The 22,313-nt window shown below is 35.1% G+C and overlaps 3 protein-coding genes and 1 long non-coding RNA gene across 4 annotated transcripts; 1 reads left to right on the top strand and 3 right to left on the bottom strand.

Annotated features, from left to right (window-relative positions):
- The first annotated feature begins 52 nt into the window (after positions 1-52).
- LOC110429502 (UNC-50 family protein) lies at positions 53-5,848 on the top strand. Its single transcript, XM_021445577.2, has 10 exons — positions 53-443; positions 1,371-1,438; positions 1,810-1,835; positions 2,619-2,709; positions 3,150-3,245; positions 4,588-4,656; positions 4,855-4,913; positions 5,006-5,128; positions 5,276-5,347; positions 5,425-5,848. Exons 1-10 carry the CDS (start codon positions 354-356, stop codon positions 5,487-5,489), a joined length of 759 nt encoding a protein of 252 aa, XP_021301252.1. The 5' UTR covers positions 53-353; the 3' UTR covers positions 5,490-5,848.
- Positions 5,849-5,973: 125 nt separating this feature from the next.
- Positions 5,974-7,287, bottom strand: LOC110408767 (uncharacterized). The gene is made up of 3 exons (XR_016352227.1): positions 7,100-7,287; positions 6,847-6,963; positions 5,974-6,728 (listed from the first exon to the last, which is right to left on the bottom strand). It is a non-coding gene; the product is annotated as an uncharacterized LOC110408767 (long non-coding RNA).
- A 2,058-nt stretch (positions 7,288-9,345) lies between these two features.
- On the bottom strand, positions 9,346-11,537 carry CAD5 (cinnamyl alcohol dehydrogenase 5). The gene is made up of 5 exons (XM_021436396.2): positions 11,380-11,537; positions 11,159-11,272; positions 10,817-11,044; positions 9,950-10,389; positions 9,346-9,724 (listed from the first exon to the last, which is right to left on the bottom strand). Exons 1-5 carry the CDS (start codon positions 11,466-11,468, stop codon positions 9,522-9,524), a joined length of 1,074 nt encoding a protein of 357 aa, XP_021292071.1. The 5' UTR covers positions 11,469-11,537; the 3' UTR covers positions 9,346-9,521.
- A 3,534-nt stretch (positions 11,538-15,071) lies between these two features.
- On the bottom strand, positions 15,072-18,619 carry LOC110415185 (Pseudouridine synthase family protein). Its single transcript, XM_021426754.1, has 10 exons — positions 18,211-18,619; positions 18,047-18,118; positions 17,833-17,970; positions 17,690-17,737; positions 17,522-17,602; positions 17,168-17,281; positions 16,956-17,063; positions 16,635-16,746; positions 15,721-15,767; positions 15,072-15,615 (listed from the first exon to the last, which is right to left on the bottom strand). The coding sequence occupies exons 1-10, from the start codon at positions 18,568-18,570 to the stop codon at positions 15,256-15,258; spliced, it is 1,440 nt and encodes a 479-aa protein (XP_021282429.1). The 5' UTR covers positions 18,571-18,619; the 3' UTR covers positions 15,072-15,255.
- Positions 18,620-22,313: the final 3,694 nt, after the last annotated feature.

Here is a 22,313-nt window from a genome sequence, read left to right on the forward strand (position 1 = left end):
TTGTAATATTTTTCCTTTGAAGCCCGTGGGCTTATAACCCAAGTCGAATTCATCGAAACCCGGGGAGGTCATAATGGAAAACGGATTTTATAAGGTTTGGTTCACTGAGCCCGAAATCGGTCCATGTTAACGTATAGACAATTAGGCAGGGGCAGGTTGGTGACCCGTCAGAGCGAGAACGAGCTACAGAGAGAGAGACAGAGAGAGAGCCGTCGTCGTTTTTACGCTTCCGTCTTCTCATTTCGAGTGAGAGAGTCAGAGCTGTAAAGAAAAAAGGGTAAAAAAGAGAAGGATCCCAATACCAACAGATCTTTCGATCAACGAAGCAAATCGAACAACAAGACGAATAAGAGATGTTACCAACGGTCAGCAAAACGCGTCCGTCGTCCTCCACATCTCGACCTAATCCCATGTTCCCTCAGTACCTCCGTCGAATTGTCAAGGTCCAATCTCTCTCTCGCTGGATCTGATCTTCATTTTTATCTAATATCTATCTATATTCGAATCATGATCCAATTAGGAATAGAACTTGTAGATTTTATCCGTTTTAGCTGTCGGTTCATGACTTCTCTTAGCTCTAGTGCTTGATGGAATTCGCAATTTTACCTCCTAATATATTCATTATTATTGTTTCAGTTTTAGGATTTAGTGGCCGGTAATGTCTGGCATCAAGGAGTAGACTTAAGTTTTGGAAATGATAAGAGAGAAGTGGTTAATGTGTGAAATCCACAATTCAGTTCTAATTTCAGTTTTGGAGAAGTAATGAGATGAGAATAACGTAACATTTGAATAATAAGACTGTGGATCCATTTTCGGTTCATGAGTTTCCTCCTGGTAAAATGTTCAAGTAACAACAACCTGGATCGTTTCTCCTTGAATCTCAAAATTGTTCTGCTATATTTTTCTAATCAAATTAATACTTTGACTTTTGAATTTGATATGTGTCTTTGCCAAGTTAAAGTTAAGTACTCACCGGGATCATTTTTAAAGTTTTCAGCAGTCTAAACTTCCTAAGTGATTTTATGTTGAATGTGAATTCTTTGTCCATTTTATATTTTGTTAATCATTTCACCTGGATTTGGATGTATGCCTCTGGTATAGCTACATCTAAGCAGTTGATTTTCCATCACCTCACTCTTCAAATTAAATAGCAAGTCATATAATGTGAAAATTTTCAAAATTCTGTATTCTAAGAATTATTGTGTTAAATTCTAGCAGCCATCTTGTTGAACGTCCAATGAAACTAAGTATGTAGTTAGCTTGGCCTAGGATGTATGGGGTCCTTACCATTACGTTTTATCATCAGCATCTTTGCTGGATATGGTTGGTTTATCTCATCATGTTTCTTTTTCCTCTATTTGTTCTTGTAGTGGCAACAAATGGATATTGAATACACATTCTGGCAAATGCTTCACCTCTGTACCGCACCAAAGGTCGTGTAAGTATTCACTCATTGTCATCAATCCACTTGTTTCTCATTGTCCCATACTATCATCATCAACTGGTTTTATATTCTAGATCCATATAATTTCGGGACAGAAGAGAAGTATCTATACTAACACACCAATTCTTTATTGCAGCATTTCACTTTTCTAAGTTGCTGACTGATTTTTAATTCTTGTTGCTTCCTTTATATACAGTTTCAGATATTCTTAAATATACTTACTTACCATTAGTCTTTTCGGGGGCTTTATTAGGGGAAGGAATGAAACGGATTATCTGCTGAAAAAACAGTCTTTTGAGTGTGGAAATGTACTTTTCTAATTAATTTTGTTTTATTTTGCATATTAATTTCTGTGGTGGATGCAGCTATCAGCACACAAAGTATCACAAACGTGAGTTCACTTCTGGTCAATGAATGTTTTGTTTATTTTTATCTGTTTATGTCAAGTTGGAGGAGTTATGTTGTTGATCAAGGCATGCTACTGCTTTTGTTCCTAGAAGCCTATTTATTTTGTTTCAGTTTGTAATTTACCTGGACATTGACTTCATGGAATCATGATTGTCTTTTTCCATTAGGTTCTCGTCATGTAGCCTTCTGAGTGTTTTCTTTCCCCTTTCATAATAATTTGTTATAAGCTTTCTTTTCTCTTTAAACATTCTTTCCTTGATACGATGAATTCAATAGTTCAGAATATATCATTTAAATGTCTTTCTTCCTCAGTTTCTTCCTGAAGTGTGGAAATTCTATTATCTATGGGCTGTAATAGTAAAATCCATTGTAAATGAATGCTTATATCAGTGGCATTGTTTATACAAAGGTACAAAAAAGTTTGGTGCTTTGCATATAATAGTTTGACTTGCATAATATGAGAATAACACTACCAATTAGAAGTATCAAAAATCATGGAGGCCTATTTGGTTGGTACTGAATGTGAATGTGGTTGGGAAGTGTTGTGAGCTTTTTGGGTCACTTTTATTTTGAAAGCACAGTAAGTCAGTAAGACTTAGGGTACTAGGCAATTCATATAGCTTTTAAATTAATGAGTAAAATAGTTTTTTTTCTTTTTCCTTTGTTTTAAAGTTTAAGTCCATGAACTTGTTAAAAGGGTGAAATTATTAAATTCTTTCCATTATGTCATGAACTTGAAAAATTGTTTATCTGTCTTTTGGTTCAGAAACCAAGAACCAGTGGGCACGTGACGACCCTGCTTTTGTTGTGATCTGTAGTCTTCTTTTGGCAGTTGCAGCAGTAGCTTATTGTGCCGCGTAAGTTTCTTTTTCACTTGCAAGCATGGCTACATATAACAAAATGAATTAGTACATAGTAGTAATTTAAAAGCAGTCTGTGCCCTTAGATTAAGATGGGGCCTCAGCTAGATTTAAAATTTGTCTTATATTCAAATCTAATTAATCCTAAGAATGGACATTCTTATGGTGCTTATAACTGATATGGGATCTTTCTTCTGTAGAATTTCTTTATGTTGGACTTATAAATGTTCTCGATAATTTGTAGTCATAAGCATCATGATGCAGTGCTGCATTGTGAGATTGCTAAGTTCTTCCAAGTAATATCATGGCCCAAATAATGTACTAATATATTGGAATTCTTTTACTTTTGCCTTTTCTTTTGAACGGTCAAATCTTTTATGGACCTGGTCACTTAATGTGCTGATATAGGCTTCTTTGCTGTCTTCTCTTTAATGCAGGTATGATCATAGTGCTGCTCATGCTGTTTTTGTAGTTATTTCAGTATTGCTTTTCCATTTTTTACTTGCTGGGGTATTTCTGGCTACTTCTTGTTGGTAAGAGCCAGTATCTCGTTTGTTTTTTGAACTAGAGCTAGTATCTCTTAAAAACTATATCTTAACTTCCAGTTATGTCAAAAGTGACTTTAATTGTTGTGTATTTGCTGGTCATATAAATTCTGAAGCTGCATAAGTTTAGCTAGTGCCTGTCGATCTTTTTGAATGCCCAGTTGCTTTCTGTGCAGTGCTGTGTTATTTATTCATGGCTTTATCACCAAAGCATGGTAGCATTGTGTTGTATTTGGTTCTTTGATCAGCAGAATCTAATTTAGTATCTAACACAATGAAATTCTTTTAGTGGTTTGTAATTCTTTTTTGAAAAGTAAAATTTTAGTGGTTCTTATTAGTTGATTATTTCGTTAACTAGAATAAACAATTACTTGATTGAGTGCAAATGACAATAATTACTCTCTAGTGTAATGTCCTTCATATTCTATAGCTACAAATTTGAATCTAGTATCATCTGCATACTCTGAAACGCATCTTTTCAGAGGTTGATGTTTAATATTCATTCAAACATGTAAATTGTTTCAAAAATGAGCAAAGATGGGTTGGTTGGCAGAAATATAATCTATAACATTGATATGTGGACTTCCAAGCTCTACTTAAGAAAATGTCTTATTACAAAGGGTGGAAGAACTTATATAATACATGATGCCATGATGGTTCTTTTAAATGGGTTTGAGGTTGGAGCAGAATGCTATAGGTTTTTCACTCTTTCTGAAATGTGGTTTATGGTTTGGGGAACTTAGTTTTGGTTGTGGAATAGACCTGGTAGTGGTTCATAGTCTAGAAGACATTAATGTTGCTAGAGGAGGAAGATCAAGCTTGCCATTACATTTTGCTAGGAATTATTCTCTGGGCTTAAACCCTTTAGAGATCCAAGGAATTGATAGCCAAAAGTCTAAATTGATTCGCCTTTAAGTGGAGGCTATACCCTTTATATATTAAGTTATTTGCATAACATCATTCCTATAAGAAACAGTTTAAAAGGAACAGCAAGACAACAGTAAGAATGTACATGAGAATGCTGCAAGCTTCTAATACAAATGTAAAGATACAAAAATAGCAAACTTTATGCTCTAGTAGATGCAAGGCGCCCTAACACTACCATTGTTGTCCAAATCAAAATTTATACTTTTGTGGTTGAATGTCCTGAACTGGTTGAAAGAACAAGTATGCCTGGAGTACTTTGCTGCTTGATTTTTATAGCTTTTTTATTTAGCTTGTGTGCATAAAGGCTGCAGTTATGTATGAATACATTCATCTTAGTAGGCTTTGCATGTTACATACAAGTATACTTGTTTGATGGTGAATTCCATTCCCTGACTTTATGCAGGTCCCTAACAAATGCTTACCTTCGGGAAGAGGCTCCAAACAGTCATGTGGTTGAACAACGGGTTGAATGGCAAGTCTGGAGACTTATTCCTAACTTTCCAGAATTTTAATATATCTATGTCTGAGCCGTTTGTGTTGGTTTAATTGTTAAATGATAGATTTGGTTCATCAATACATTCAACTTTTATTATCTCTAGCGGCAGGTAGCTTGTAGTTGTTAGTATATTCATAATTGTGCGGTGCTAACTGGGTTTCCTTTTGTTTGAAGGCTGTATGCATTTGATGTGCACTGCAATTCTTTCTTCCCAATGTTTGTAATGCTTTACGGTAATTTTATGGTTAATGCCTGTTTGGCTCTTTTATTTATAATTTCAATAATAAATGGATCAAGATGCGACTAATGTTGTGGTTTTTGGCAGTAATACATTATTTTCTGTCACCTCTTCTGGTAGCCCATGGTTTTATACCTGTACTGCTGTCAAATCTGCTTTTCATGGTGGCAGCTTCTTACTATCACTACCTCAACTTTTTAGGTTATGACGGTAAGCTCATTTTGATAGCTGTTCCCTTTTACATGTTTGGTGAATGGTTTGTCCTTGTTTTTTTTTTTTGGTATGAAACTTCGTGAAGAAATGGCTAATTGCCTAATTATTACCTTCAAGAATTGACATATCTATAATGTGCTGCAGTACTTCCCTTTTTGGAGAGAACAACATTTTTTCTCTACCCAATTGGAGTCGTAATTGTTCTCTCTCCTATCTGTAAGTGTTCAGCTTGATATCTGATTCTGTGTTTGAATGGGGATTGTAGCTGAAATTAAACTTCTTTTGGCCTGCAGTGATTTTAGGTGGCTTCAATCCTTCAAGATATTTTATGAACATATACTTTAGCCAAAGGTTATGAATTGTCTAACCCTTCAGAATAGCACGAATTGTAAGATGAGTGACTAGTTTGGAGAATGCGATGGATGTTAGAGGTCCAAAGGGAGAAAATGCAGCAAAAAGGAGAAAAGGAGAGAAAGGGTGAAGCGAGCACCTCAACCTGAAGGAGGCTTTGTAGCCTTCTTCATATGTTTTTCTTTTCTTACCATCTGGAGCAGAAGTCAGAACCAAATGAAGTTAGGTTAGAAAATGATTTTTCAGTGATCAAAGATGATTGATCAAATGGAGCTATTGAAATGTAATGATTTTGACCCTCACCGAATCTCTTTGTTTTCTTTATTAATATAATATTTTGTTCTATCAAAAAATAATCATACCTGATGGGATCTGCACGTATGTGTGTAACATGTATTTGCCATATCCTAGAATTCTCGTGGGCAGTTTTTAGATGACAATAATTTCTCCGTATGATGACGAGCTTTGTAAAACAATTGCTTTGCTTGTCATGGAGCTACTTGAAATGAGTTTGGTGCATCGGGTGTAAAAGCTGGATTTCTTAACTGTCGTATAGTTTTCTACCGCGGATGATGCACTGTGTATTTGCTAACAGTTTGTATTCGGAAAGCAACGAAGCATTCAACCGGAGGGTTTTAAGCAAATAACTGCAATCACATATTTATTAGTTGTTGAAATGCTTGATAGATTCCACAATCTCCATTCCTCAACGTAACAATCTGGACTCTGGAAAGTACATTATTTATTTAGGTTCAGGACACAAAATGACCACCACCGCGAACTTTCATTCACCTTATTTACTAGAGTGCCTATTATTATTTAAGCTTGCAATAAATACTGATTAGAGTATCTATTATTATTACAGCTGCCTACCTGTATCTAACATCGGCCTGTTCCAGCCTATGGATAGCTGTGTTGATGTAGTCCATCTTGATTATTTCAATCATTGAGCTCAACCCCTTTTCTTTCCAGAATTCAAGCAACTCCTCTGTTTCCTTCACCCTCCCTGTGAGGCTCCCCACTATGGACCTTCTCTCTGTATAATCAGAGAAACGAGATTCAATCCTTAAGTAAAAGCACTTGCAAGTAAAAGCACCACCAGTGAAAGCAACCGAGCATTTGACTCATTTCGCATGCCAGGCATGTACCACAGCTTCCGACAAAATATCCGACTCCAACATGGTCTCCGACAATAAACTTGGTCGCATCTGCACCCACTTCCATCACTTCACCTACCACTTCATGGCTAGGGTGGAAGAAAATTTAATGAAACCCAAGAGTTAGGAGCTTAATTTAGAGCCTGAGTGAAAAAATATACTAGTATAATCTTTCATTCACGTAGACGAAGCCAAACGTAAATGTACCCGGAAACCATCGGGTAGCTTGTCACGTGATTGCCTTGGCCTCTGGTCTTGTGTATATCAGTGTGACAAACTCCACAATAGAGAGCTTTAAGGAAAATGTCCTCTGCTCCAGTGTTTCTGCAATTTTATTTTATTTTATTTTATTTTTCAAGATTAGGGACAAATTCCATGGACATATATTTACCTGGCATGTCAAATGGAGAAGGATAACGACGAATTTTGAAGGTATGTTCGTAAAGCAATGATATATTACCTAAGGGTGTAGGTATAAGGCGAGAGAATTTCCGACGCGTCTTGTGCCGCCCATCCCATTGTGCTCCTCTCCATGTTTAGAGCTGCGCCCTCGTTTAGTGCTTAAGGTTCTTTTAACAATGCAGTTCTGTATGGGAGAGAGGAAGAGCCAACAACAATACTGGTTTTATAGTTCACAGAACAGGGACATTCAGCCCCAGCATAAAATGCTAACCGACATGATAGGAAGATCTAACCTTTTAAATATTTGAACAAATTTATAAAAAGTTGAATGCACTCGTGTCCGAACTAAATATGGACATAATGTCACTTATCCCACATGTAAAAGTAGGAGCGGTTAGTCTTCAAACGAAATATTCAAATGAAATTTCTTTTATTTAAATTAAAAATAAAATATTATTAAATGTTTTATTAAAATTTTATTATTCTAATTTTTTGAGATGTAAAATTTTTATAATTAATTTTTTTAGTAATTTTTTTTCCATTAATAATATAATCAATCCATTTAATTTTTCTGAGGCACATTGATCTTAAATAAAATTTTATTAATGCTAATTTTAAAAAAATTTCTTTTTTTTAATATTTACATAGACATATATATACTTGTCTTGGATTTATAAATTATAATTTTTTTTACTTAACATATATGTATTTTGTATTAAAAATATGGACTAGTGATATCTAATACTTACGCAAATTAAATAAATAGAGATAATTTATCAAATTGTTTTTCTTTGGTCTATAATTATCTCATGTTTAATTGATTCTTGTTACCTGAATTTGAGTAAATAGAGATAATTTATAAAATTATTTTTCTTTGGTCTATTTCTGTTTCTCCTTTAATTGGTTCGTGCTTCGAAGAATGAACATGCCTAGTTTGGCCACCTCTAACCTTTTCTTTGTTTATTTTTTTAGATTTACTTTTTTATTCCAAACACTTAATACATTTTTTTCTCTAATCTAAATTTATTTTTTATTATTCTTATACACTTTTATATTAAAAATCATGGACTATCAATTTTTAAAAACATTTTAAATTTTAAACGTGAAATATATTAAAGTCAATATCTTTTCATAATTTTTATGAAAATAAAAAAAAATCATATAAAATACGACTTAAAGAGTATTATCTTTGATTATACACAAATATATGAACATAAATCTTTTTCATACATGATCTTTAAATAATAACAATATCACTAGAAAAAAAAAAGTAAAATGAAAATAGAAAAACAAAAATATTTATATAAAGATATTATTTTACAATTTTCATAATGAATTTTCATATTTTAAAAATATTATATAATTGTTTAGAAAATCAAAATCATTTATCAAACTATCCCCTATTAAAATAGTGAATAAATAAAACCTTGTCTTCGCTAATATTTTGTCCGCTAATTCCTTTGGAATAAAAGCCAAATATGTGATCCTTACTTTCTACTAATCATATATCATTGACCCCAATTTTTGTCTTTATATTATAAATTGATCTTCAAATTTATTTTGTAGTGAGATCAATTTTAACATTTTCCCTACACTAATACATATATTGCAGATGGAATCTGAAATTTGAGTGGGATCAAGTGATATAATGCAGCTACAACCCCCTGATTATGTTTATAATATTAGTGTGGACGGTATGAGTTTTATTGAAGAACTGAGGGGGAATTCATGATTAATCCTTCAAGGGAGTGTAATATTTATGACCATGAATCAGAAATAAACAAGTCCCTGCCATTGCCTGCAACTCCTTTCTGAGTTATGTGGCCTTGTCCATGACTAAAGATTCACCGGTTGAGCTGCTTCCTTCTACAAATGGCATTCTACTTTTCCTTTCCATTATTGCCAGACGTTTTGAGCCCACCTCCCATCTCTCCCATGCTTGACGTCGCACGGGGTTTAAGGTACAAAATGCCTAAAGTGTACAGTTCAGGGCCTGTGTACAGACAAATTTCGTATATAACAACAGGAAGCCAAACATGAATGGTACCATCAAAGTATACCAACCATTGAAAAAGACTTTCACAGCCCTGGTTGAAAGCCAAGTGCCTAAAATATGTCAACAAAAGGGGCTTCCTAATCCCAATGTGGACGCTTGTCCTACCCTGGCCCAGTTAGGTCACGTTTCACTGTCAGTCAAGAATCCAGGCACCCACGACCTACTTTAGTGGACAGGTCACCACAAACGATCTTGCTCAATTATTCTAGTGGGTAAGTTATAAATTTCAACTGAAAGAGAAAAGAGGAGGAAGATAACACCTCATATTCATTTTCATTTTTATTCCCATAGGCAGAGAAACAAGGAATTCATACTCGTTTCATTTAAACAACAAACAGAGACAGCTGACACGCGTAAAACACAGTCACTCTTTTAATTGTTGATGAAATATGTAATGTTTAGAAAAAGAAGTTTCCTTTTTCCCCTATTGATCAAGCTTGCTTCCGGCAATATCCACGACGAACCTGTATCGAACATCGTTCTTCTCAAGCCTCTCCATAGCTGTGTTGATGTAATCCATCTTCACCACTTCAATCATTGAGGTTAAACCTTTCTCTTTACATAACTTAAGCATGTCCTCTGTTTCCTTCATGCTCCCGATGAAGCTCCCAGTAATTGACTTCCTCCCTATATAATATTGGACAGAGCAAAAAACAGAGAAATAGGCTTTAGACTCAGGAAAATACAAACGCTATTGCCAAAGCAAGAGACAGAGCACCTACATGAAAAGCATTAATTTACAAACCTCAGGAACCAGAAATTCAGACTCAATTGCTACTGATCATTTTTCAATTCAAAACCCAAAAAGATTAATACTATAACATTGAATAAATTTTGAGAGATTTGACTCACCAAGCATGATCATGGGGCTAACAAACTGAAGAGGTGTGTTAATAACACCTGTCAAGATCAGCTTTCCATCGACTTTCAATAATGTGAGATAAGGTTCAAGAGGGTGAAAAACAGGCACAGTATCGATGATATAGTCAAGGGAATCAGCAGACTTTTGCATCCCTTCAGTGTCAGAACTGACTAAATACTCATCAGCACCTAGATGCTCCAAGGCCTCTACTTTTTTCTTATCAGAAGAGCTTATAACAGTTACATGATGTCCCATGGCTTTTGCCATCTTCACCCCCATGTGCCCTACTCCTCCGAGACCCAATATCCCTCCCCTTAACCCACTCCCCATTAAACCAAAGTGCCTCAGCGGGCTGTAAACTGTCACCCCAGCACATAACAGTGGTGCCACCTGTTCCGCTGCCATTCCATCAGGGATTTTCACCACAAACCTAAAAGATCCCAACAAATAAGTTCATTTACCAGGAAAAAAAAAAGCCCCGACGAAATAATTCCACAAGATAAAGGCACACAATTCTTGATATTTAATAGACCGTTAGCTACTAAAATATAACTACGCGGGAAATATTAACAAGTGTCTAGTAGCATCGGTTAAGGTGATAATTTTTTTAAAAATAATAATTTAATTATCTCAAGCAGTACCTACAAGCACTCGTGTATCCAAAGTGTATTTCATCAATTTATATCAAATACTTAGTTTCACCAGAAAAATTAAGCTGGCTTTTCTAGAAGCTTGAGCAATTAAGAAACCGGGTAATTGGATAAAGTCATTTCAGCAATATTGTTATGCAAAACAAGTACTGTTTATGATCAAGTACTGTTTATGATCAAGTACTGTTTTGGACTTGTGATTCTTACTTTTGATCAACGACCATGGAGCCAGCAAAGCCACCCTGAGTGGGTTTGCCATCAGTGTAGACATCATTATACGACCAGATCTTCTTGAGGCAGTATTGTTCATTGTCTGTGTCGCATGATCGGCAGTTCCTGCAACATCCAACAACACAACCAACGCCAACAATTTCTCCAACTGCGAACTTGGTTACATCTGACCCCACTTCCACCACCTCACCAACCACTTCATGCCTGTAAACCAAATTAATAAATCACAGTGCCAAAGGAGCAAGGGGCATCAAGAATCATAAACATGAACATAAAGAAAGAGTCTTGGCAATAGTAACGGAGAGGGTTTTTAAGTACCCAGGAACCATCGGGTAGTTTGACATGCCAAGATCATTTTTGGCTTGATGAAGATCAGTGTGGCAGATTCCACAGCAGATAACCTTGACAAAAACATCATCTGGACCTGTGTTCCTGCAATTATTATCATCATAGACAGAACAAAGATATTTCATTAACCATCACGCAAGAACCAGAAATGAGCCTTAAAACCAAAAACAAAGTAGCGAAATTGAGGATACCTAAGAGTGTAAGTGTAAGGAGACAAGGTCCCTGATGGGTCTCTGGCTGCCCATCCCGTAGTTGTTCTCTCAGTTTCAAGGCTACCCATTTTCAATTGATCAATTCTCTTTGAGCCTGTCTCTACAGAAGAAAGTTGGGATTGTGGGGAATCCACTCAAGCTATGTTATATATAAACAGGTGAGGTTCAAAATAGAGCTTCATCAAGACATGGACACCTCAGCAATGCGTCGGCCCGCAGGTTGCGGTAGGTAAACCAGGGTGGATTGATATCCTGTGTCTCGTCCCGTGTGCATCCTCTTTGATCTCCATCGTAATTGGTCCACGTCAGCGACGTAAGAACATCGAAGCAACAAATATCTTGGATTGGAAACGTCGGTTGCATTTGATCCTGCGTCATGCATATGTCACAGTTTCTCGTTATTTTTATATCGGGCCACAAGCCCACAACGCAAAGGAGTTGTTAGCCATTACCTCTTCTGAAAAATATAATTGAAGCAAGCTTTTCAAAATTGCGATGTCAAAGTCATACTATTAAAGACTATATTAGTATATCGCTTAAGACATTTTTTCAATTAATTACATGTCACTTAAATGGTTATTAGTCAATTTCACCTACAAAACAGTTTATTTTAATATTATTTGCTTAGATAATCATTACATTTGATGGGTACGAAAAAGTTATTAATATAAAAATAATGAAAATGAAGAGGAGAATAATAGTGCAAGCAAACCCTTTTTTTTTTTTTAATTTTTGGAAGTTTGTTCAAATGTTTGAGTTGTTATGGTAGTAGCTAGAAGTAATTACAGAGCACTTCAAGTGGTAGGAATTGGTCAATTGGGAGATGGTTAAAGAACAAAAAAAAAAAAAGGAAATCTGAGGAACACATTGAGATATGATAGTATATTCTTTTAAAGATTATTTGCAATTAAGGAAATTTTATTCAATGTTTTATTTTAATTATCCGATTTTATTTTTTTTCAAATAATGAGCTGGGATCATCCTTGATTGGAAGATAAGTTTCCTTGTGGGTCATATGCGAATGTGTGGCTAATTTCCTCTACACCAAATATGGAAGACTTAAGCTTCAACAACCCCCGGACTGGTCCACTTGTTATTTATTCTAGGATGACGTTCCTGGGTATTGGGCTCTATTGTAAGGTTTTGCTTTTGATCTTTCTGGTCAGGTCACCTACTCTCTTTGACAGTTTTGTTAAGAAAACTACAATCATCATTGACGTACTTTGTTCAACTCCAACTTTGTGACTGCACAAGAATATTTATTTTATTAATTGATGTATAATTTTTTATTTTAAAAAAATAAATTTTTTAATTAAAAAAAAATCTTATCTGCCGCCACATTCCCTTAATTCTTGTTGATGTTGAATGGATTTACTTGTAATAATTAGGAAGCCGAAAAACAAAGGCTCCATCCCTAATATACACAAAAATTAAATTCAAAGAGAAACAAGAAAAATCATAACGATTATAGCTGGTAAATGCATGTATCAACTGGCCGATGTTTACAAGCATCTTAAATGATTGAAAAACTCTGCAACTCGATGGAACCTGTTGTTGAGCACTGGTAATTGTAGTAAAAGGTTAGGTTATTTGCTTGAGTAGAGGGGAAGGTCTAATGTCTGGGGAAGGACATGCTAATCCGCCGTAGCAGTATGGAAAAGCCTGAATTTCTAGTGATTGCAACGTTTCAACTTTCCTTTTTCCTGAACCCAACAGTCTGACCAAACCTTTCATTCACACCATTCGGGCACGTCTTTCACATATCCCTGTTCATCACATTCATCACTACTTCCCCTTGAAGGGCAGTCTGCTGGCCCGTTGTTATGGCGATTCGAATGGATGTAAAGGAATGGGATCCACAGACATTGAAGCAAGCAACTAATCATGATAGCCTGTCAATGAACAGATCCAATATTCTTGTGTTACCCAACAACTTTGCAAGATCTAAAAAATTTAGTTTCTTTTGCTTGTCGATTTCCTCTGAAATAAGAAATGTTATGATCGCACTTGAAAAAAACGTTGTTAGGATTATTAATTGGTACTTGTAACGTTTATATATTCAGCAAATGGATTAAGCTATGAAGATTAGAGTTTAGAAAGGCTGGCGTATCTTCGTTTTTTGGTTATGTATGTGGGAAGCGACATTGACAATTTGGAAAGATTATCATCATCAGCTAGTGGCAATATATAAAAACGGAGTCAAGTGTCCAATGGACTTACCAACAAATCATGGATTTACCAACAAATAATGATAATAACAACAAAAAAATTGCCTAAAAATTGTACTTTTCGATCCATACTGATACAAGGTCAACGACCCAATACTGGTCAACGATCCAATGCAGCCCTATTTTTTTTTCCCCTGGTTAAAGAGGTACTAAGTCATGAGAGCACCCTCCACCAACCGCTTGACGACCTAAACATGTTTTCATGCCTTTGTTTTTATGCAAAAATGTTAGAATGACTCACTGCCAATCTAGCTTACAGGTCTTTATAGTTAACAGAATGAGGGTATTTATAATTTCTTGGACCATATATAGCCGCCAGTCATTCTGTCACAGAGTCACTGTCTTGGGCATACAGGGAATTTTCGAGTGGCTGATGTTTTTCAACCATTTATCAGTATTGGCACTGCAATCAGCACAGTTTGGAGGATCAATCAAAGTAATGAATTATCAGATAACAATGCAATACTCTGTAGGTATATATGATTAAATTGAAAATACTTAAAAAACCTAGGTCCTGTTCCGGAGGAGACATGATAATCATCTAAATAACCAATGACGTTGAAGATTGGAAACTAGTTGAAAATAAGTGATGTTTTATGAAGGAGCCAGTTTACATACTGTTCATATGTTTGTTTGGATCACGTATCTTGACCTAGTGATTAGGACCCACTTATCTAACAAAATAGCATTGTAACTAGTAATTCTAAAATTTATATTCTTCGCTTCTTCGCATCTGTTTTTATCCATATATCTATATATATATATTGAAATTTTTGTTTAAAATTATCTGTCAGTGTCCTTTAAAGAAAAAATTATACATCAGTACCAACTTATTCAATCTTTTCTTAGTCAGTGCAATCATTCATTATCTTTACACTGAAGCCATTAATAATTTGAGGTTAGGGACGAGATAGAGACTGGGGAAAATAATTTTATATAAAAATGAAGTGAATTTCAAGCCCCATAACGAGGTGCTATTTAACTACCTCGTGGAACTGAATTCTGATTCCACAACAACGAGGTGCTATTCAACTACCTCAATGGGGAATGGAGGAGCAGAGATGAAGAACCATCTTTCAATATAAGCTATGATTGAACTGCATCATCTTGAAGAATCAAGATCCCTCACGGTAGGTCAAATAACCCAAAACAGTGAAAACATATGCAGAAATGATATAATAACTATTGTCAAGCAGGCTTTTTGTCTTGCTCGTTGAAATTTTGTAGCAACTAGAGTTAGAAACGAACACGTAATGCTGATAGAGACACCTCACACTGTGTTTCTTTAAAACAAAATAGTATGATGCACTTGAGCTTTATTCAATAGTCAGCTCAATAGTAAGAGTATTTGAATTACCTTATTCTCCTAACTAAAACCGCCTGATTTACAAAATTTTATTGCATTAACTCTTTTTTCTTTTTTACACTTTATTGCATCAATAATTCAATATTTGCATGTATTTAAACATACAAAAAGATAGTAAACATTTTTGTTTTGAAAAAATGGAATTAAAAAGTATACTCATTCAATAAAAAATTTTTTCTCTCTCCTATCAATGTAGGAGCAAATTTCTAGTAATTAACAATCGATTGCAAACTTGGAAACTTGGAAGTTCCCTACTGTAGGTCAAGAATTCATGATATCCCAACTTTTTTGCATGTATGAAGGCAATGGAGCAACTACTTCGAGCCTTTTGAGTTTTGAAAGATCATGATCTGTAGACAATTGCAGATTTTGCAATGCTTGAGAGACATTTGGAAAGATCATTTCCCTACAGTGAAGGTGTAGCCGAGGGCGCTTCTCAGAGACACTTCCGCTGTCCATGTTAAGGCCAAAGGGAAGCATGTTTGTCTCTGGACACTTATCATTTGAGTTCTTTTTAAGATCAGCCTCAGGCAAATGTTGCCACCTTCTATGAGCTTGCCACCCATATTTGTAGTCTCCAACAATTGGTGTTCCCAATACCTCTGCACAATGTACTCGAAGCTGCAGTACAAGCATATTGTAGAAAAGGATTTTCAGAATGGAATGTGATTTAGGAAAGAGAAAAAAGTAGCAAAAATAATGACAGAATATAGCTCTGATACATACTTGGTGCTTTCTACCAGTGAGCGGAGACAGCTCTAACCATGTGTAGCCTGCATTGATATCAATAGCATAAGAGGTGCATGCAAGGCCAGAGTTGCATTTGATAGAAAAAACAACAATTACTTTGAAACTGGGAGAACGCTCATAGATATGCAATAAGTTAAACAATATTTCATTTAGTATATTGTATGAGGCAAAATGCACAAAGATAAGCACAATGAAAACTTAAACAACTGAAGTAAATGGCGACAAGTCCTTCAAGTAAAACGTTTCTTTAGATGGTCAACTGCATTTCTCATAACTCAGAAATCACAATCCTTTCCTTCAGCACCAAACAAGCTTGCTTGCATGTATATGGCATGAGAGAGAGTGATAAGCTAAATGAAGCTTAATAAGCTTCTCTTATAGAAGGATAGGGTAAAGATATAGGAAGGTAAAGGAATGTGTCCCCAAATTTCCAATTTGCATTTTATATACCAACTTTGAAAAGAGACCTAGCACTTGTGAATAAATTCTCCATTGAAATCAGCATGTAACAGAGATGAATAGTGGCACATTGCTTCAACAATATTATTAATTTGCACCCGTGGAATTTATCAGGAATATCACTGCAAGATTGTATACAATATGAAGGCAGGTCAATGTTGGTACGGACATGTATCTGTCTACCCAAAATGTAAAATGATTAACAGGTTTTAAGAGATAGTAGAAGTAAAATTCACCATTTAAAATGATCATTGTAGTGGCATAAATATGCATGTCAGCATGTGTATGTTTGTATCTGCATGTATGCTTAAACATGTATTTTGCATGAGGTCAAAATTTTAAATATGATAAATAGCATAAGCAGGACAACACTTTGTTCCTAGTCTCAAATTCTATATCATTGCATGAAATAAATGTCACAGTGATGTTACCATGAGATGTTGTTTTAATGACTCGATACTCTGTTATTGCACGCTGAGAGGACACAATCTGGGTATTGTCAAAGACGGTGATTCGATCAGATTTTCCATCATCCACCACCACCTATGATCAGCAAAAACCAAGAAATGTTCAGCAAATATAACACATGTGAACTGTGATTAGGACATTGTCTATTGGCACCTGCATATAGTTTTTTAAGTGTCAAAGCATGATTTAATAGCTGGAGCAAGAGGACAACCTTTTTTGTTTAAAAGGTAGGTCTAAAATAAAAGGAATTCTATAAACAACAGTTAGAATAAAAAAATTCTAACCTTCCGAAGTGGAGCTACAATCATTCCCTTGGGCCATCTTGGAGACCCAATGACAAGTGCCCAATACCTCTTTTGCAAGATTCTTTTCTCATTGTCAACATCCTTAAACTAGAACAGACTAAATTTAGCAACAAGTGAACTAATGACATTGCATTTCTACTGATTATTTAAGACTTCTAACAGAAAGCCAGTATAGACATAAAGAACGTTACATCTTTTGATGCATCAATTGTTTCCTCACGAAATACAGAATGAAGAATTGTTGCACTCATTTGTGTTCTCCCCATCACCAATATGCCACTGCTATCTCTGTCAAGTCTGTGCACCTAATAAATGCAAAACATGTCCATGGCAAGAAAAAGGATTCTAAAATTAACCAAATATGTAAGTAGCCTTATAAAATGCATTAGTCAAATTTATTATCCAACTACTTTCAAGCAGTATGAAATAAAATCTGGTGAATTTGAGGTCCCATTGGTGTCTTCCTTGCAACTTGATTTGACCAACACATGTACAAATCGGATTTAGAAATATGCAGGTAACAAAGCTCAGTTATGTTCACTCACCAGCCGAGGTGGTTCTGAGTAATCAAAACATAAACAAGCTGCTGCCAGTTTATCTAAACTCCATTTGATTCCAATACCACCCTGTTTAAAGTACAATAACGTAGCCAGTTATATAAAAACAATGAGAAATACAAAGAGGGGCAACAAATAAAAAATCTGATGGCTTACTTGAACTGGCATCCCCGGAGGTTTATTGAGAACAATAATGGCAGGATCCTAACATCAAATTGGATGCTGGATCGTAAGTTAGAAATAAGAATATGAGATAGCTTCAATCCACTATACCAACCTAGGCAGTTTAGGTTAAGAACCTTATAAAGCTCCAGACTTTGGATAAAATTCAATTCTTCTTCAGTGCAGCCACTTTCTTGTTTCTCCTCTCGAAACTCTCTGACACTAACAGGAAGAAAAATTCTATCTCCAATGTTCAATGCATCCTTTGCCCCCACCTTTCCAAGAATTTCAAACATCAGGGGAAAAACCCTTCTCAACGCATGAAAATGAAGCAACTTCAAATAAAAGTACCCTTTTAAGTTGAACTTTTTGCACTTGGCAACCATCATCAGCAACTTCCAGGACATGGGATTCTCTTCGAACCTGTGTAAATGAATTAAAAAGTTATCTACTTTAATTATTAAAAGAAAAATATTCACATATGATTAAAGGCTTAAATATGATATAAACCAAACCTGTCTTAAGCGAAATAGCTTTTGTACTAGGCTTTTGGGCAGCTCCGGGCAGCATCTCATTACCCACTTGACCACCGTCGTTTCATTGGCGGCTTTCGAATGTGGTTTTCCGGCTAGTTTGGCTCCCAATACAGAGGCGTGGACGGTTTTAGTAAATGGGGGCAGCGTGAACCATTTGTTTTTCTTCTTCTTTTCACTATTTCCGCCATCCTTTAAGTGTTCGGCTGACAACTCGGTGGTTGTACTGTAGTGATATCGGAGCTGGTGGAAGGCTGATACAATAAGTCCATTGCCGCCGTGTGGGGCGGGTGGTTGTGAAGATCGTAGGAGGCGGCGGAACAAATTGGGCCCCACCAACATCGCCCGTATCTTTCGGCTTGGGAGGACTTTGGGGTTTTGGGTTTATGGAAAGGAGGGCTTTAAAGTTTTAATTGAATTGGTAAATTCTAAGTTGGGCTCCCGCTAAATGTAGGCTATGTGGCACTGGACTGACCTTTAGCCCAATTGGTTGCTCAGCCTTCTCAGTAGTTTGGGCCACCTTTTTAAGATTTTATTTCTAGTTAATTTAACAATATAAACAATAAATTCACGAGTTACAAAAGAAATGCCAGTATTACATAGTTTTTAAGAAAAAATCTGATGTTTTAATAGTAAAATAGTCACAATCCTACTAATGTTACTAATGCATTGTTAGAACTGTACAAATATATATATACATGAAATTTTACAAGTTTAAATCAATTACAATGTACTAATAATTTATAATATATGGACTGGCTTAAACATAGACAATTTGCAAACCTGGAGGTTGCTTTGATGAAACTATGAGGAGCTGACACAGGATACTTTGATTAATATGATAATTTCAAAGAATTAATACAGGGGGAAAACCTAGTATGTATTCGGTTGATATTGAGAGAGAGAGAGAGAGAGAGAGAGAACAGGTTAATACTGTAACAGTGATCACTACTATGAAAAGCAATGAGAGAAATACAAATATAATGTGTACAAAAATTGAAGAAGGAAGGCAAGATAATTGCTTTGCATACGATATGATATTATTCTCAAGGAAATATTGATTACAATATTTATTTTATTTTATATTTGCTTACATAGGGGGCAGAATATTAATGCCCAAAATCTTTAAGTAACATATATATAGCTACCCCCTTCCTAAATATATCTAACTATATTTAACAAAGTTCTGAACAACATCAAGTATTGGATTCAAGAACGTCAAATAGACAAAATGAAAAAGGAGGATGAAGGAGTTGAATCAACAGTGCAACAGGCTAGTGGTGCACGCGGCTGAAATGGAGAAATCCCTCTTCCCGGCGCGGACCTGGGCCTTGGGCAGAACCCAGACTCGGTGATTCACTAGATTTATGTCCTGGACCACTCGGGCTTGGCCCAGATCGCTGCATGGTCTGAATAGACGAGCCCCCCTCCGTTCCTCCGTGGGAGCTTGAAAACCTGAGTCCTCTCAGCGATTGAGCATCAGTTTTGGAGATGACAAGAATGCTCAAGAAGAGGAGGAGACAAGCAACAGCATTCATCGCACGTACTTGTCCTTGTCCGTCCATCTGTCGCTAGAAAGAAGAGTTGGCTGGTTTTGCATGAATATCATACAACAAAAACTAGTTTTAAGTCTTTTATACTACTTGGATGAGTGCCATGAATTGCTTAGTCCAAACAACATGTGAGTTTTAGTTTTTCCACCTAAAAAGAATTCCAAGTTGCCAGAAATTTTGGGCCAGTTTGAGGAAACCAAAGAATGGGAATCAAATTAAGTAATGTGATGATACTTGGATGTTTATACACAGATAATGAATCAAATATTGTCACACAGTAATTGAAAAAAATTAACATTTATTAGGTTAAACACACCAAACATAAGCACACTAAATCGTGTTTATATTAATTTATTCAATATTATAATTAGGTGAACCATAAATTATACCAAAACTTGTAAGTCCATTAAAATTAACATTTATGAATAACGATTTTAAATGTTCTTTTTATAATAATAATATTATAATTAATACGCTTATCAAAATACTGTTTATCAGCAGCATCCAAACCAAATTTCTCAGACTTCTAGACTTTCTCTTTATCTAGATGCATCCCCCCCACACCCTTTGAATTTCTTTCTTTTCCCTTCTTGCCTTCCATTGACCCAAGTTTAAAGATCCTTTACGTATCATGTTCAACTATATAGAACAAATATTGTTTGGTACAGTCGATGAAAATGAGTTGCTCCGTGCCTTTTAGAATTTAATTACCAAAAGGAAATTCTAAATTTTTCCACAAAAGGCCAAAAGAGGGTTTGGTTCCCATTTCCCCATAATATTTCTTCCATCCCAAAACGATGGATTCCGAATTTGTTTGACTTAATAGTAAAAAACCAAAAAAATCCCAGGGATTTTGATGCAAAATTTCTCCAATTGTGTCATTGGGATCATGAATTTCAGTGACTTATAGGTAATGTTGCTCAAGCCACAATGCTCTTTCCTCCCGGTTGTGACCTCTATCGGTAGCATATCCTTCAATCTCACGTTATTAGTATGTGCTGCTATGGATTTATGAGCCTGATCACGTGCAGTAACATTAGTCATATCTCGGACTTGATGACTAGACTTAAAAGAGTCCAGAAATTCCTGATAAGTTCAATGCTACATTGCAGATCACTTAACCAACCTCGGATTTCTCTTGAAAGTGATACAATCCTACTTTGGTTTAACTTCTACGTAAGTTCTGGCAAACAAATTTCGTTCTTTTATCTTAACAGTATAATATAGAAATTTTGAGTCGTTTTCACAAAGTATTGGCGATGTTTTAAGTTGTCAAGCCAACAGTTATTTCAATCAATATCAGCAAAGATCCCATTGCCGTGGGTTTCTTGGCAATGTAAGGTAGTGGATTGATTCCAATTTCGATGGATGACGAGAACTTAACATGGAAAATATCAGGAAGCGACGACCCTTGCCAGAATTAGATGTCAAACCAGATTCATGTTAGGTCAATGCACAATCTACTGTTTATGAGAAGCCCCGCAGTTGCAAATTATCCTAATAATTGATAAAAGTTGTTGATATATGATGTTCATTATATTATCATAAACTTCACGTCAATTAATTTTAAATTAAAATTTTTTAAAATTTAATATGATATAAGAATACCCATTGACATTCAAAAAGTTCTTTTTTTTTTTTTATTATTGTTCCTGATTGATTAGGTATATTTTTAAAGAATCTTGTGTGAAAATAGTAGATATATGTGAGTTGGCCGCTTGGCCTAGACATTGTGTTGCTTGCCCAAACTAGTGTTATAATAGGCTTGATGCGTGTGGAATAATACAAATAATGATTCAAGCATAATCTTCGAATAATCAAAAATTTTATTTCTTTGCATTTTTAATGATTAATAGATCTAATAATTTCCCTTATACATACATAAAAGGTAATTTCACGCTGTTGGTTTTACATTAGAAAAAGCTCAATCACATGAAGATAGGAGTTTTGCCGGGCTTGGACAGTCAATAGCTCGCCCATCACTATTAATAATATGAGACTAATGAAATCCTTGGTAGTTTTAGGTTCGCAGATACTTAATTTTGATTAATATATATTTTTTAATAAATTATTTTATAGTACAATATTATATAGAGAATATTGTGAATAATTATTACAAGTGAAACATTATTCTATGCAAAACAACTAAAACAAGTGAATTACAAGTGCTACTTCTTGTAGAATAATTAGAACAAGTTAAGCATTATTTTACACAAAACAATTAGAATAAGTGAAGTACCACTCCATATGAAACAATTAATACAAGTAGAACAGTTGTTTTGTACAGAATAATTATTTCACGTGAATGACAATAAAAGTAACTCAAAATAAGTAATAAGATTCATGAATTACTTTCATCTTGAGATATTTCAAAGAGTTTAGTTTGATGGTTTAGATATAAAAATAGTTAAAAAAACTTTTTTTTAATTTTTTTTGAAATACAAGTATTTCACCTTTTTACATTGTTTTCGTATACCTATTCATATACATATTTTTTTCTTATACCTATTTACATACAGCTTTTTCTGTTGT

This window comes from Theobroma umbraticum, unplaced genomic scaffold (genome assembly GCF_002168275.2).
Source record: "Theobroma umbraticum cultivar Fairchild unplaced genomic scaffold, ASM216827v3 scaffold_30.0, whole genome shotgun sequence".
NCBI lineage: Eukaryota > Viridiplantae > Streptophyta > Magnoliopsida > Malvales > Malvaceae > Theobroma > Theobroma umbraticum.

What these genes read in the sequence shown, in the direction of transcription:
- LOC110415185 (XM_021426754.1), bottom strand. Translation starts at nt 18,570, where the DNA reads ATGTTGGTGGGGCCCAATTTGTTCCGCCGCCTCCTACGATCTTCACAA. An exon ending in AAAAAGTTCAACTTAAAAGG is followed by an intron (nt 17,971 to 18,046) that starts GTACTTTTATTT and finishes ATTCTTGGAAAG; the next exon opens with GTGGGGGCAAAGGATGCATT. An exon ending in CATTAAAACAACATCTCATG is followed by an intron (nt 15,768 to 16,634) that starts GTAACATCACTG and finishes ATATCAATGCAG; the next exon opens with GCTACACATGGTTAGAGCTG.
- LOC110429502 (XM_021445577.2), top strand. Translation starts at nt 354, where the DNA reads ATGTTACCAACGGTCAGCAAAACGCGTCCGTCGTCCTCCACATCTCGA. An exon ending in ACCTCCGTCGAATTGTCAAG is followed by an intron (nt 444 to 1,370) that starts GTCCAATCTCTC and finishes TTGTTCTTGTAG; the next exon opens with TGGCAACAAATGGATATTGA. An exon ending in TTTCTGGCTACTTCTTGTTG is followed by an intron (nt 3,246 to 4,587) that starts GTAAGAGCCAGT and finishes GACTTTATGCAG; the next exon opens with GTCCCTAACAAATGCTTACC.
- CAD5 (XM_021436396.2), bottom strand. Translation starts at nt 11,468, where the DNA reads ATGGGTAGCCTTGAAACTGAGAGAACAACTACGGGATGGGCAGCCAGA. An exon ending in CCTTACACTTACACTCTTAG is followed by an intron (nt 11,273 to 11,379) that starts GTATCCTCAATT and finishes TAATAATTGCAG; the next exon opens with GAACACAGGTCCAGATGATG. An exon ending in TCCATGGTCGTTGATCAAAA is followed by an intron (nt 10,390 to 10,816) that starts GTAAGAATCACA and finishes GGGATCTTTTAG; the next exon opens with GTTTGTGGTGAAAATCCCTG.